The 14,346-nt window shown below is 39.0% G+C and overlaps 1 protein-coding gene across 3 annotated transcripts in view; it reads right to left on the reverse strand.

Annotated features, from left to right (window-relative positions):
* ARL13B (ADP ribosylation factor like GTPase 13B) overlaps nt 1–14,346 on the reverse strand; it is an 84,774-nt gene that overhangs the window by 41,978 nt on the left and 28,450 nt on the right. For 2 of the 3 annotated variants that reach the window (XM_040226762.1, XM_040226772.1), the window contains exon 3: nt 11,571–11,820. The exons of the other annotated variant lie outside the window; for it this stretch is intronic. In XM_040226762.1, the coding sequence (XP_040082696.1) occupies nt 11,571–11,820 (250 nt within the window). The remainder of the gene's footprint in view (nt 1–11,570; nt 11,821–14,346) is intronic. 3 annotated transcript variants of the gene reach the window in all.

A 14,346-nucleotide genomic window follows, 5' to 3' on the forward strand; every position in this document is an offset into this window, starting at 1 on the left:
TTGCTATGTCCCAGCATTGTTCTAATGATTTTACAATTTTACTAATAAGAACACTGAAGCACAGCAAGGTTAAGTAACCTAACTTGCGCCATAGAAACTGTACAGAGAACTGGGATTTGAACCTAAGCAATATGATTCCAGGAAACAGTTCTTAACTACTATATACCATGTTGCAGTGATGGGGTAAAAATTAGACTAAAATGTGATAGATTTAACAGCTATAATCCAATCTGATTGGATTATAATACCATTTATAATCAGAAAAGACAGAGATGAAGGTTTCAAAACTATGGGTGAGGAAGAAATTAAGAAATTCTATCATGGCCAAGGGAGTCTGAAATGACCACAAAATGTCTTAAGTGAAGGCTTCTAAGATACTAGTTATATCAGGAGGAACTTTTGGGAGATGTCAAAGCTATAGATTTGGGTCATCTGAGTAAGTAAAATAAGGTCTCAAAAGTATCTAGATGTAAAAAACTGGAAGCCCAGAAAAGAGCCTTAAGTATTCTAAAATTTATATTTAAAGGAGAAGAGGAGTTTATGAAGGAGACTAAGAAGAGACCATCAAAGAAGTAGGAAGAAAACCAAGAAAAGGATGCTGTAATGCAAAAGTATTTAAAGAAAAACAAAGTTATAGTACATGTACTTCTGCTCAATGTTATGTGGCAGCCTGGATGGAGGTGAGTTTGGGAGAGAATAGTTGTAGTGTTAGTTGCTCATTTGTGTCCGACTCTTTGAGACCCTATGGACTGTAGCCAACCAGGCACCACTGTCCGTGGAGATTTTCCAGGCAAAAATACTGGAGTGGGTAGCCATGCCCTCCTTCAGGGGATCTTCCTGACCTAGGATCAAACCCGGGTCTCCTGCATTGCAGGCGGATTCTTTACCATCTGAGCCACCAGGCAAACCCTGGGGAAGAATGGATACATGTGTATGTATGGCTGAGTCCTTTCGCTGTTCACCTGAAATTATCACAATATTGTTAATCAGCTATACCGCAATACAAAATAAAGAGTTTTAATTTTTTTAAAAAAAGGAAAAACAAAGTTGAGGAAATAAAATAAAAAGCTTAAAAAAAACCAAAGTTGAGGAAATAGTCAATTTTAGGTAAAATTAGAACAGCAAAGTAACAATGGATTTGGCAACATAGAGATAATTTGTTGACTCCAACAAGAGCAGTTTCAAGGAACTGTACGGAAAGAAGCACAAATGCAGTATGCTGAGGAAAGAATGTGATATAAAAATGTACAGATTTACTACAGGCAATTCTTTCCAGAATTTGGAATAGAATCCTATACAAATGAGAAAACAGACAGAGACGTAGTCAAAAAATTCCACAATATACCACAAAACACCAGAGCACATTCTGCTGACGGAAACAGTCCAGGGAAAGAAACTCAGTATAACAAAGGGAAGGGATAACATACAATAGTAGAAAGGGGTGGGATCCAGAGCAAAAATGGAGAAGCTAACCTTAGATAGGAGTAGCAACACATCTTCTATATTATAGGAAGGAAGGTAAGGTTAGGAATAAAAGCAGCTAACTGAGCAAATTTGGTGGTGGGAAAAATGAGACAGTTCTTATATGATAGTTTTTATTTCCTTAGAAAACCATGGGGCAAAATTATAAACTAAAAGCCGCATGGAATTAAGGAAGAAGAGAAATATCAGTATGTATGTGTGTGTATATGTATCTCCTAACACTATAAAATGGAGAGGGCAATGGCACCCCACTCCAGTACTCTTGCCTGGAAAACTCCATGGACGGAAGAGCCTGGTAGGCTGCCGTCACGGGGTCGCGAAGAGTCGGACATGACTGAGTGATTTAGCAGCAGCAACACTATAAAATAATTTCAATTTATAAAATATAAATAAATTGAAGAGTTTTATACTTTGCTGCTGCTGCTGCTGCTGCGTCGCTTCAGTCGTGTCCAACTCTGTGTGACCCCATAGACGGCAGCCCACCAGGCTCCCCCGTCCCTGGGATTCTCCAGGCAAGAACACTGGAGTGGGTTGCCATTTCCTTCTCCAGTGCATGAAAGTGAAAAGTGAAAGTGAAGTCGCTACAGTCGTGTCTGACTCTTAGCAACCCCATGGACTGCAGCCTACCAGGCTCCTCCGTCCGTGGGATTTTCCAGGCAAGAGTACTGCAGTGGGGTGCCATTGCTTTCTCCTTATACTTTGCTAGTTACCATAATTACCAGCAGAGAAGGCAATGGCACCCCACTCCAGGACTCTTACCTGGAAAATCCCACGGATGGAGGAACCTGGTAGGCTGCAGTCCACGGGGTAGTGAAGAGTTGGTTACAACTGAGCGACTTCACTTTCACTTTTCACTTTCACTTTTCACTTTCATGCACTGGAGAAGGAAAAGGCAACCCACTCCAGTGTTCTTGCCTGGAGAATCCCAGGGACGGGGGAGCCTGGTGGGCTGCTGTCTACGGGGTCGCACAGAGTCAGACACGACTGAAGCGACTTAGCAGCAGCAGCATTACGAGAGACAAAATGTTTCCTATAGATCAGCTTCAAATGTTTCAGTTCAGTTCAGTCGTGTCCAACTCATGGTGACCGCATGGATTAAAGCATGCCAGGCCTCCGTGTCCATCACCAACTCCTGGAGCCTACTCAAACTCACGTCCATTGAGTTGGTGATGCCATCCAACCATCACATCCTCTGTCGTCCCCTTCTCCTCCTGCCTTCAATCTTTCCCAGCATCAAAGTCTTTTCAAATGAGTCAGTTATTCGCATCAGGTAGCCAAAGTATTGGAGTTTCAGCTTCAACATCAGTCCTTCCAATGAATAAAGTAAATCAGGACTGATTTATTTTAGGATGTACTGGTTGGATCTCCTTGCAATCCAAGGGACTGTCTAAGAGTCTTTTCCAACACCACAGTTCAAAATCATCAATTCTTCGGCACTCAGCTTTCTTTATGGTCCAATTCTGACATCCATACATGACTACTGGAAAAACCGTAGCCTTGACTAGAAAGACCTTTGTTGACAAAATAATGTCTCTGCTTTTTAATATGTTGTCTAAGTTGGTCATAACTTTTCTTCTAAGGAGTAATCGTCTTTTAATTTCAAATGTTTACTGCTGCTGCTAAGTCACTTCAGTCGTGTCCAACTCTGTGTGACCCCATAGACGGCAGCCCACCAGGCTCCCCCGTCCCTGGGATTCTCCAGGCAAGAACACTGGAGTGGGCTGCCATTTCCTTCTCCAATGCATGAAAGTGAAAAGTGAAAGGGAAGTCGTTCAGTCGCGTCCAACTCTTCGCGACCCCATGGACCGCAGCCTACCAGGCTCCTCTGTCCATGGGATTTTCCAGGCAAGAGTACTGCAGTGGGGTACCATCGCCTTCTCCATCAAATATTTAAGGAACATACAAAAAAAGATAAATTTAGGGCTTCCCTGGTGGCTCAGATGGTAAAAAAAAAAAAAAAGATAAATTTAATGATAAACTCTCCAGCTAATCAGGTGGTAAGTTTTTCTTCTGTCCCTTCTAAAGCTGTATCCTTTTATGTAGTGCCTTACTGATACTTGTTTGTAATTGTTCCTAAACTGTTTATTATGAAAACTAAGAAAATCAAGTACTATTTATTATCAGAAAATAGAAATTTTCTATAGTAATGTTTATATCTCAACATATTCCTTTTAATACAAGACAACCACAGAAAGATTCACAGGACAGTGATATATCACATATATCACAGGCTTCAGCAATATGTGAACCGTGAACTTCCAGATGTTCAAGCTGGTTTTAGAAAAGACAGAGGAACCAGAGATCAAATTGCCAACATCTGCTGGATCATTGAAAAAGCAAGAGAGTTCCAGAAAAACATCTATGTCTGCTTTATTGACTATGCCAAAGCCTTTGACTGTGTGCATCACAATAAGCTGTGGAAAATTCTGAAAGAGATGGGACTAGCAGACCACCTGACCTACCTCTTAAGAAACCTGTATGCAGGTCAGGAAACAACAGTTAGAACTGGACATGGAACAACAGACTGGTTCCAAATAGGAAAAGGAGTACATCAAGGCTGTATATTGTCACCCTGCCTATTTAACTTACATGCAGAGTACATCATGAGAAATGCTGGGCTTGAAGAAGCACAAGCTGGAATCAAGATTGCCAGGAGAAATATCAATAACCTCAGATATGCAGATGACACCACCCTTATGGCAGAGAGTGAAGAGCAGCTAAAAAGCCTCTTGATGAAAGTGAAAGAGGAGAGTGAAAAAGTTGGCTTAAAGCTCAACATTCAGAAAACGAAGATCATGGCATCTGGTCCCATCACTTCATGGGAAATAGATGGGGAAAACAGTGGAAACAGTGGCTGACTTTATTTTGGGGGGGCTCCAAAAATCACTGCAGATGGTGACTGCAGCCATGAAATTAAAAGACATTTGCTTCTTGGAAGCAAATTTATGACCAACCTAGAGAGCATATTAAAAAGCAGAGACATTACTTTTCCAACAAAGGTCCATCTAGTCAAGACTATGGTTTTTCCAATAGTCATGTATGGATGTAAGAATTGGACTATAAAGAAAGCTGAGCGTGGAAGAATTGATATTTTTGAACTGTGGTGTTGGAGAAGACTCTTGAGAGTCCCTTGGCCTGCAAGGAGATCCAATCAGTCCATCCTAAAGGAGATCAATCCTGGGTGTTCATTGGAAGGACTGATGTTGAAATTGAAAGTCCAGTATATTGTGTATATACCACACACCTGATGCGAAGAGGTGACTCATTTGAAAAGACCCTGAGGCTGGGAAAGATTGAGGGCAGGAGGAGAAGGGGACGAAAGAGTATGAGATGGTTGGATTGCATCACGGACTCAATGGACATGAGTTTGTGTAAACTCTGGGTGCTGGTGATGGACAGGGAGGTCTGGCGTGCTGCAGTTCATGGATCGCAGAGTCAGACATGACTGAGCAACTGAATAGAACTGAACTGATATACCAGATACAATTTCATTGTTATACTTCAAAAGCATCCTATTAAGCAACAAAAACAATATATTTAACTAATTAGCTGCTGAATATATTGTTTATTCACACACAACATGTATTAAAAGTAGTCATTTTTTCCCTTAAAATTAACTTAAAAGAAAAAATTCTTAAGCATTAGAAGCATAATATTAGGAAGCTACTGGCTCAGAAAGTATGCAATAACAAAAATAGTGAAAACTACTTTGAGCACTTGGACTCATTCTTACTAAGCCATGTCAGTTTCTGTAAATCAAAAGCTTCAGGTAGCCTGAAATCACACAAGATACTTTAAAACTGGCTCTCTTAATTCAGTCTACCTGGGCACCACATATCAGCAATCAACAGCAACTATTCATTTCCACTATCACATGCACAGAACACTAGTAAAGAACTGCACTAGATGCTTTAAATACATTATTTCAGAATTCATGTAATATAAATATTAAAATCCTTATTTACAAGTGGAAACATCAAAGCTCAGGATGATTACTCAAGGCCTGGCTAACTCCAGAGCCCATGCTTTCCCCTATACCAGTAGATCCCAATTTCTGTTGTGCATCAGAGAGACCTAGAGAACCTGTGGCAAAAATGGAAGCATCCTTGGCCCCACTCTAAAAAAAATGTAGCTTGGTCTGATGCTGATACAGGTGATTCCTAGATAACATCTTGCTGCTCAACAACACAGTCAACAGGTTTTTCTTCGCTGTTTTGTTTTATAATAGAGTGTGTTGGGACAGGAGAGGGAAAGGATAGGAACGTCTACCGGTTCTTGGAGCATAAATTACTTGAGAAGTCAACCAGCTAAGAAGCTTTACTGTAAACTACAGCTGCTACTAGTGAAGCTGGATGCCGTAAGAGACGAAAGGTGGCCCTCAGCAAGGTAATGCAGAGGTAAGTCTACAGTGTAACTAAATAAGGTTGATGAAGATGACAGCTTGGTTAAGTTTCCACTGAAAGAAAAGAAATCTTAAGCCAATGGGCCCTATAAAGTGAGTAGAGGTTTCAGACAGTAAATTAAGGGACTCACCACTACAACTAAAGATCAAGTGATTAAATGATATAGGTTGTCCCCACTCCCATACTTAAGGGTTTCCAGAATTTGACAAAGGACCCAGGTTCTCCTATTTCTCATTGAAAGCTGTACTCTGTAAAAGTACATTTGACTTAAATTCTAAGGACAGTGTTAGAATAACCCACAACCTAATTAACTTCTCTTGGGCACTTACAAGAAAAAAATATCACTCAAACTAACAGTTTTCCATAATACTGTCTAGAAGAAAGCTGAGTCAAGTAGGTATACAGAAGCTGAAAAATCCCCTTATCAAAAAATGATAAAATCCTGGTTATTGTTTCTCCTAATATAAAAACTCACTGCCATTTTTTTTTAACCTCTTTGGTCATGAAATCCTTTAGGAATTTGAAGAGAGCTAGAAGCTGCTCTCAAGAAAAATGCACAAGCACTCAGAACTGTGTACGTGATTACAGAGGATCTGGGAAGCCATCCATGGTACAAAGACCTCTAGGTCAAAATATTCTTTTTCCCTGAAATGTTCATAACATCTAATCAGATTATAAAAGAGATATTATGTTTTCTTCCCTGAGTGAATCTCCTATACATTTAACACTTTTGGTGTGAAGTATCTAATTTATGAGGTTTGACTAAAAGTTAAGTTAGGTCATATAACTCCACAGAAAAGCAGATAGTACATAAGGAGAAAGTGGCACCATTCCAAGAGTTCAAGTGTGCTAACACAGGTAAGAGTTGTTATTATTCTGGGAGGAAATTTTAGGCAGTGGATCTTCAGAGTTATTTCAGTTGGCAGTATCAGGAGATTCAACCACAAAAAGTGAAGGGTAATTTACATTTGCTCTAAGGGCAACATTTAAGACTATATTAGAAAGAAGAGATACAGAAAGAACATGCATCTTCTTATAACACTAGTATAACCTTGGGTTGCTGAAAATTTCAACTTAAGATGTTTAAAATATCTGCCAGCTCAGTCACAAGGAATCAACAAACAGTGCCTTGTTTTACTGACAGAAAACTTCTATGGTGGATGTTGAGCTTAAATTTTGAAATTACTGCTGATTTCAGTGCTACTTATACAACTGCATAAGTTGTTTACTTTTTCTCTTGGAAAGGTCTTCTTTATCTGACTATGTAGTATTAGGCTTTTAATAAAATAAGTTATAAATGGTTAAAGTAAGCATGTGTATGTGGAGGGGAATGTGAGGGTAGATAATATATTTCAAACCTTAGTTAATTTGAGTACATTGTTTTTGTTTAGTCCCTAAGTTGTGTCTGACTCTTTGTGACCCCATGGACTGTAGCTCCCCAGGCTTCTCTATGGGATTTTCCAGTCAAGAATACTGTCGTGGGCTGCCATTACCTTCTCTGAGGGATCTTCCCAACCCAGGGATTGAACTCTCGTCTCCTGCATTGGCAGGCAGATTCTTTACTGATGAGCCACAAAGGAAACCCAATCAGAGTGTAGGTTCAAATTAATCTCTATAATAGTAGATATGAGAGAAAAGAAGCTTTCTATTCTAGGTAAATACACAGCTTAACATGATAAGATGGTAACATTTAATATCTTAGAGCAGATATTTACATTAAATGTTTTTAATTTCTTTAGAAGAAATACAAATCACTTCTACCTTTTTACCGAAATGGATTCTTCACATAGACTATACTATGGTTCACATGATAATGTACAGCTGAATACAATATTTTACAGATACTTTTATTAAGGAAGAGGTATTTAACCATTAGGGCTTCCCTGGTAGCTCAGCTGGTAAAGAATCCACCTGCAATGCAAGAGACCTGGGTTCGATCCCTGGGTTAAGAGGGCATGAGAACCCACTACAGTATTCTTGCCTGGAGAATCTTCATGGAGAGAGGAGCCTGGTGGGCTACAGTCTATGAGGTCACAAAGAGTTGGACACAACAGAGTGACTAAGAACAGCACAGCATTTAACCACTAAGCCCAAAAAAGTAAAGTGACTTGCCAGGGTCATAAATTCACAATAGCTCTTAGAATCCAGGTTCTAGGTGCTCCATCTTCTCTCTAAACCCATGTTTTTTCAACTTTTCACCACTTATTTCAGAGATCTGACTAGAATATTATGCAGATTAAGAAGTAAATACTACGTAACTGCCAAACAGAACTTCCAAGCTAATAAAGCACAGAAGCCTAGTGATCTATGATTCTGACCTTTCCCGAGAACCCTCAAGTCTCTGACATGAAATGAAACATGACTGAGACTTTATGTGCAACAACACACGCTGTCAGACCAGTATGCAGAATCCAGTCAGGCAGAGCTGGAGAAGTGTCCAGGACCTGCTGCCATTGTCATCTACTCTGCTTCTCATAGCATGAATGAATCCTGCTCTACCAATCTGTAACCTTGTTTTTACTGATAATTCTTCCAGTTTATTTCCTTCTGTTGAAGGACTGAATCTTCTTACAGGTCTGTTGTTCTCTGCTCATTATTAGAGGATGGGAAGAAAAAATAATCAAGGGGTTGAACTGAGTTCTGAGAGGCTTTGCAGATCCTAAATCCACTAGTTGAGGCTCAGAAAAGTGGCAAGCAGAAGACATTAGATGCCATAACTGGATTTTTCAGCTAAGAAGTCCAGATGTCCATGGCAGGAAGGAAGCAGCTGTGTGCAACAAGGAGCACTGTAGCCAGCCTCTTAATTGCGTAGCCTTTCCTCCATCTCCATACCCGCCAGCCCAGAACATGGACTTTAGTAGGGCTCTACTGGAGGCCCTTTCCACTTACTAGCCACTTACGACCCTTTCCACTTACTTTTCAATGCCATATCTATTATATGCTAGAGTTATTATCAGATAAAACACAGACTTTCCTATCTGCAAGGAGCTATGAACGCAACCTGGACTCCAGGGAAAAGTAAAATGATCAAATCTGCATTTAAAAAGGAGCTCTTAAGTACTTTATTCTTGCATTGTTTCACTTAGGAAAGCATGTACCAGTTCTGTGATTTGAAAAATATCAAATAAAAGGGCTCCTGCCTTCAGTGTAGAGGAGAGCTTAGAGAATAGGCAAGATGCTAGCAGGGAGACTGGTCTGGAGAGTAATCAGTAACACAAGGGAGAAGTGAACAAAGGTTGAAAGGAGTTAACCTCAAACAGAATAGAGAGGAGTAAAGAGACTCAAATATTAAAACAGTAACATCAATAAGACAAACATTGTAGGTCAGAGACAAAAAAGGTAAACAGGAGAACCTTCAAATATGAGACAAGTGGATATTAAAGAGGGATTTATAAACAGTAAAAAGGGTGGGACAGAAAATTGTATATATTATATGAACACTACATACATTACATGTTTTACAAAAATATGCACAGGAAACTCATAAAAATGATAGCAGTGGATGGCTTTGCGTGATAGGCCAATCATTTTTTATCCTCATTCTTTCTTACATCTTCTAAATTTACTAAGAATATGTACTTTCTGGTAAACTGTGCGCATTTTTGAAGCACACACTTCTCAAAACTTTAGCCTAATTAACAAAAATTCTACAGTTGTAAAACTCCCTTAAGAAAAACCGTTCAGATGGTGAACCATTTTATGTTTCATGAACATATTATATGATCTACAATTAATTCTCATGTCTTTGTGAGATCTCACTGACAGTGAAATTGTAATTGTGAGCAATCATTCTAGTTGTGAATTGTTTCCTTTTTTCCAATTCTGCAAATTCACTAGCTAAGAGAAGTGACAGAGCTCAAAGCAGGTATCTTGTCGACAGTTATCAAACTATACAGTAACCACTGCAGACATTTACCAATTGCATGGCTCTGCCTCAGGCTTTGTCACAGACGTCTGCATGACTGACTCTCACTTCCAGTGTCATCTTCTCAGTAAGACCTTCTATGATTATTTTAAGAGTAACATGCCGGTCACCACCACCACTACAGGATTCCTGATCTTTTACTTGTTTTGTTTTCAATATACTTATCACCTAATGTACAATACAATTTATTTATTACATTTATTGTGTGTGTCACCTCCTAGAATGTAAGCTCCTGAGATCACACATGGAGTTTTATTGTTGCTGTTCTCAAATGTATCCCTATAACTAAATGGATCCCTATACCAGAACAATGCCTAGCGTATAGTGGATGCAACAAATATTTGTTGAATTAGTACTTGTATGAGTGAATGAAGGCATGAAAGAATACATGAAAAAAAAGAATAAATAAATGACTAGTGGGTTAAAAAGCACACTCAATTATTTTACAAATGAACATCATTTGTTAGTACTGTTTATAAGTCACTGGTTCTCTGCTTCAACATTTGTAGAGACTAATTTAGCCTATGTGGTTCAACAAAGTTTACTCTTTGTATACACGTCTATTAAAGTTTCTTTCAGATTCAGTAAAATAATTAATTATATCAAATAATTCTCTAATTAAAGTATAAAAATTAAATAGTACAAGCTTAACAATAAATGTTACAGTAACGTTTTATTTTTTGTAATCAGAGTTTTCAGACTGCCTCATTTAAAAATGTTCACTTATTACTGAGGACCACAGAGACAGTTTGCTTACACTTTCCCATTTAACCATGTTGATAGGTTGCTTAGTTTTTTTTCTTTTTCAATCATTAGTTATGAACTACAAGAGAATGAGAGAAAAGGACAAGAAGGCAAGAGAACACATAGCACCTACTCAATTTTAAGAGCAATTTCAACTACTTTTCACTTGACTATGTCTCAAAGTCATAGCACCACCTTGTGTTTACTCTCCAGAAATGCTATGAGGGCAGACAGTGCAAAAAGGCTTTGTCGTTTAACTTTTTAATGTTTTAATGTTTAAGCAGCTGAAGAAAATGATGCTAAGCCTATGACTAAGCTGATAACAACACAGATCACACGCTGATAACAACACAGATCACATGCTCAGATTGGAAATACAAAAGTAAAAACTGAGAAATCAATGTGGCCTTAGAAAAATAAACCACCTAAGTAAGTTTCAAACAAGAATACTCAAGGAAAGAAAAGAGGCAAAACCTAAATGTTACTGAAAGAGGAAAGTAAGTTGAAAAACATTTTAGAACCTCATTAATAGACCATCTGCAAAATCTGACAAGAGTAAATTATCAAATAAAACAAAGAGTTCACATTTGAAAATCCAGGCGATCTAATTATAAGATTTTTCTTTACATAGCCTCTGCCCTTAATCCCTACAGACAGCATTATAACAAAGCCTTGGTATATTAACAACTCCCAGTAAATTACATACATTTGATTATGTGAGAGTGTGACAACACTTTTTCAGTGTTTTGTAATTTAGGGAGATTTCTTTAATGACTAATGCTGCTGCTTCTTTGTTTACAATAACACCAACATCGCGCGCAAGCTCAGTCGCTCAGTCGTGTCGACTCTTTGCAACCACATGGACCCAACTAGGCTCCCCTGTCCATGGGGATTCTCCAGGCGAGAATACTGGAGTGGATTGCCATGCCCTCCTCCATGGGATCTTCCCAACCCAGGGATCAAACCCAGGTTTCCCCCAACTGCAGCCATGGAAGCCCAACACCAACATTACTTACACCAATATAGGCTTTCCAGATATCCTAGGGTGTCTCAGCACTTCTGACATTGTCTCTTTTGTTTCCTCCATTCTTTCTTCATCACTTGAATCCACAACAAATATCACCCCATAGGACTCAGCATAGTAATTCTTCCAGATTCCTCGAATTCTTTTTCCACCTCCCAAGTCAAAGATGGTGACTTCAAACTTTCCTTGTCTAAGGTCAATTTTGGAAAATCCAACAGTAGGAGCTACATCTTCAGGATATTCTGTTTCAAATGATATAAAGAAAAAGAATCTTGAAACTTCAAATTAGTAACATTAATTTAACTTCACAACTTAAATGGCATAAGTGTATTATTCATCATATATTAGTACTAAATAGAATGTTTATTATTTGTTTACATAATAAGCATTATATCTAAGCAAACTGGTTTGGAGGAAAGGTAGATACTATACAATATCCAGCTAAATTTACACTCCTTGCAGACAGGGCTTTTTGTTTGCTTGTTTGCTTTTATTGCTATAACCCCAGGTCCTAAAATAATGCCTACAATATAACAGGGACTTAATAAGTATTTGTAGAATAAATAAACGAACCTTTGCCCTTAAGGCTACAGATTCTCCAAGTTACAAACAATAAAAATTTCAACTTTCAACACCACGGCCATCCCCAGGGACTATTACAACCCACGTAGTTATAAAGAAAAACTAAACATTTAGGGAATAGTTTAAAACAACCAAACAATGGGAGAAGCTATGAAGAGCATGGCAGAAAGCAAAGAGGAACCAAAGAGCCTCTGGATGAAAGTGAAAGGAGAGTGAAAAAGCTGGCTTGAAACTCAACATTCAAAAAACTAAAATCATGGCATCTGGTCCCATCACTTCATGGCAACTAGATAGGAAAACAACGGAAACAGTGACAAACTTTATTTTGTTGGGCTCCAAAATCACTGCAGACGGTCACTGCAGCCACGAAATTGAGACACTTGCTCCCTGGAAGGAAAGCTATGACAAACCTAGTATTTGTGTGTTAAGTCACTTCAGTCATGTCTGACTCTTTGCAATCTCATGGACTGTAACTCACCAGGCTCCTCTGTCCATGACAAACTTAGACATCATATTAAAAAGCAGACATCACTTTGACCACAAAGGTCCATATAGTCAAAGCTATGATTTTTACATTATTCATGTATGGAGGTGAGAGTTGGACCATAAAGAAAGCTGAGCACCAAAGAACTGATGCTTTGGAACTGTGGTGTTGGAGAAGACTCTTGAGAGTCCCTTGGACTGCAAGGAGACCAGACCAGTCCATCCTAAAGGAAATCAACCCTGAACATTCACTGGGAGGACTGATGCTGAAGCAGAAGCTCTAATACTTTGGCCACCTGATGCTGGAAAAGATTGAGGGCAGGAGGAGAAGGGGGCAACAGAGGATGAGATAGTTGGAAGGCATCACTGACTCAATGGACATGAGTTTGAGCAAACTGTGGGGGATAGTGAAGGACAGGGAAGCCTGGCATGCTGCAGTTGACAAGAGTCACAAAGAGTTAGACACAACTTAGTAACTGACAACAATGAAGAGTATGGGACCATTCTTTTTTAATTAACTGAATAAAAGCTATAATTGGAATAAAGAAACTTTCAAGGACAGCTTATAAATGTAAAGAGTAGATTTTATTTTTTTCTACAAGAAAAGAATACAGGATATTTTCATAAATTATAATTGAATTGCTTTGTACGTCTGCATATGACAGCACAAAGAAGTACAGGATATATACAATTATAACTGCCAAGGAATGGTAATGACAATAAGAGATTAAAAAGATTACTAAGGGTCAAGCCTTGAACTAGGAGCTGAAACCTAGACCTTAAAGCTGCTGCTGCTGCTGCTAAGTCACTTCAGTCGTGTCAACCTTAAAGCTAGGTTGAATTTAAACAGTCAGATCGGTGATCTAAGTAATGGAAATGGAAAAGGCAAGACATACAAACAAGCTGAACACTGTAGTTGAAGCAGATCTTTAATACTGAATGTACACTGAAGAGGGTTCTGAAGACAGAGAACTGGGAACCACAGGCATTTCAGCAGACCAATAATATAATTGAGATGACTAAAAAGGAAAAAGGAAAGAGAAGTCGCTCAGTCATGTCCAATTCTTTGCGACCCCATGGACTGTAGCCTATCAGGCTCCTCCATCCATGAGATTTTCCAGGCAAGAGTACCGGAGTGGGCTGCCATTTCCTTCTCCAGGGAATCTTCCCAACACAGGGATCGAACCTGGGTTTCCTGCACTGTGGCAGACTTTTTACCCTCTAAGCCATGAGATGACTAAAGTAGTCCTTTATTGAGATTCATCTTTGCAAAAGTCTCTAGAACTTACTGAAAATGAGAGTGACAGTCACTTTTTAGAGAGGCAGGAAAACAAAAATAGAAGCAGGGCAAGAGAGAATGCATGAGCAATTAACGGATGCAAGTGACTCAATGGTTACAGACAAGAGTTCAGACTTCATGTCTGTCTCCTCCATTCACTTACCACTGTGGTTGTTATCCTTTAGTTGCTAAGTTGTATCCAACTCTTTGTGACCCCACGGCCTACAGCCCACCAGGGCTCCACTGTCCGTGAGATGTCTCAGGCAAGAATACTGGAGTGGGTTGCCATTTCCTTCTCCACATCATGGAATTCACAACAAATACTACTCCCCTGAACTTTGTAAAGTCAATACAGTGACCACAAACTACATGAGGATTTCAAAGTTAAATCAAACTTACATCAAAAGTTTAGTTCCTCAGTTGT

Source organism: Oryx dammah, unplaced genomic scaffold (assembly GCF_014754425.2).
Source record: "Oryx dammah isolate SB20612 unplaced genomic scaffold, SCBI_Odam_1.1 HiC_scaffold_2, whole genome shotgun sequence".
In the NCBI taxonomy this organism is placed as follows: Eukaryota; Metazoa; Chordata; class Mammalia; order Artiodactyla; family Bovidae; genus Oryx; species Oryx dammah.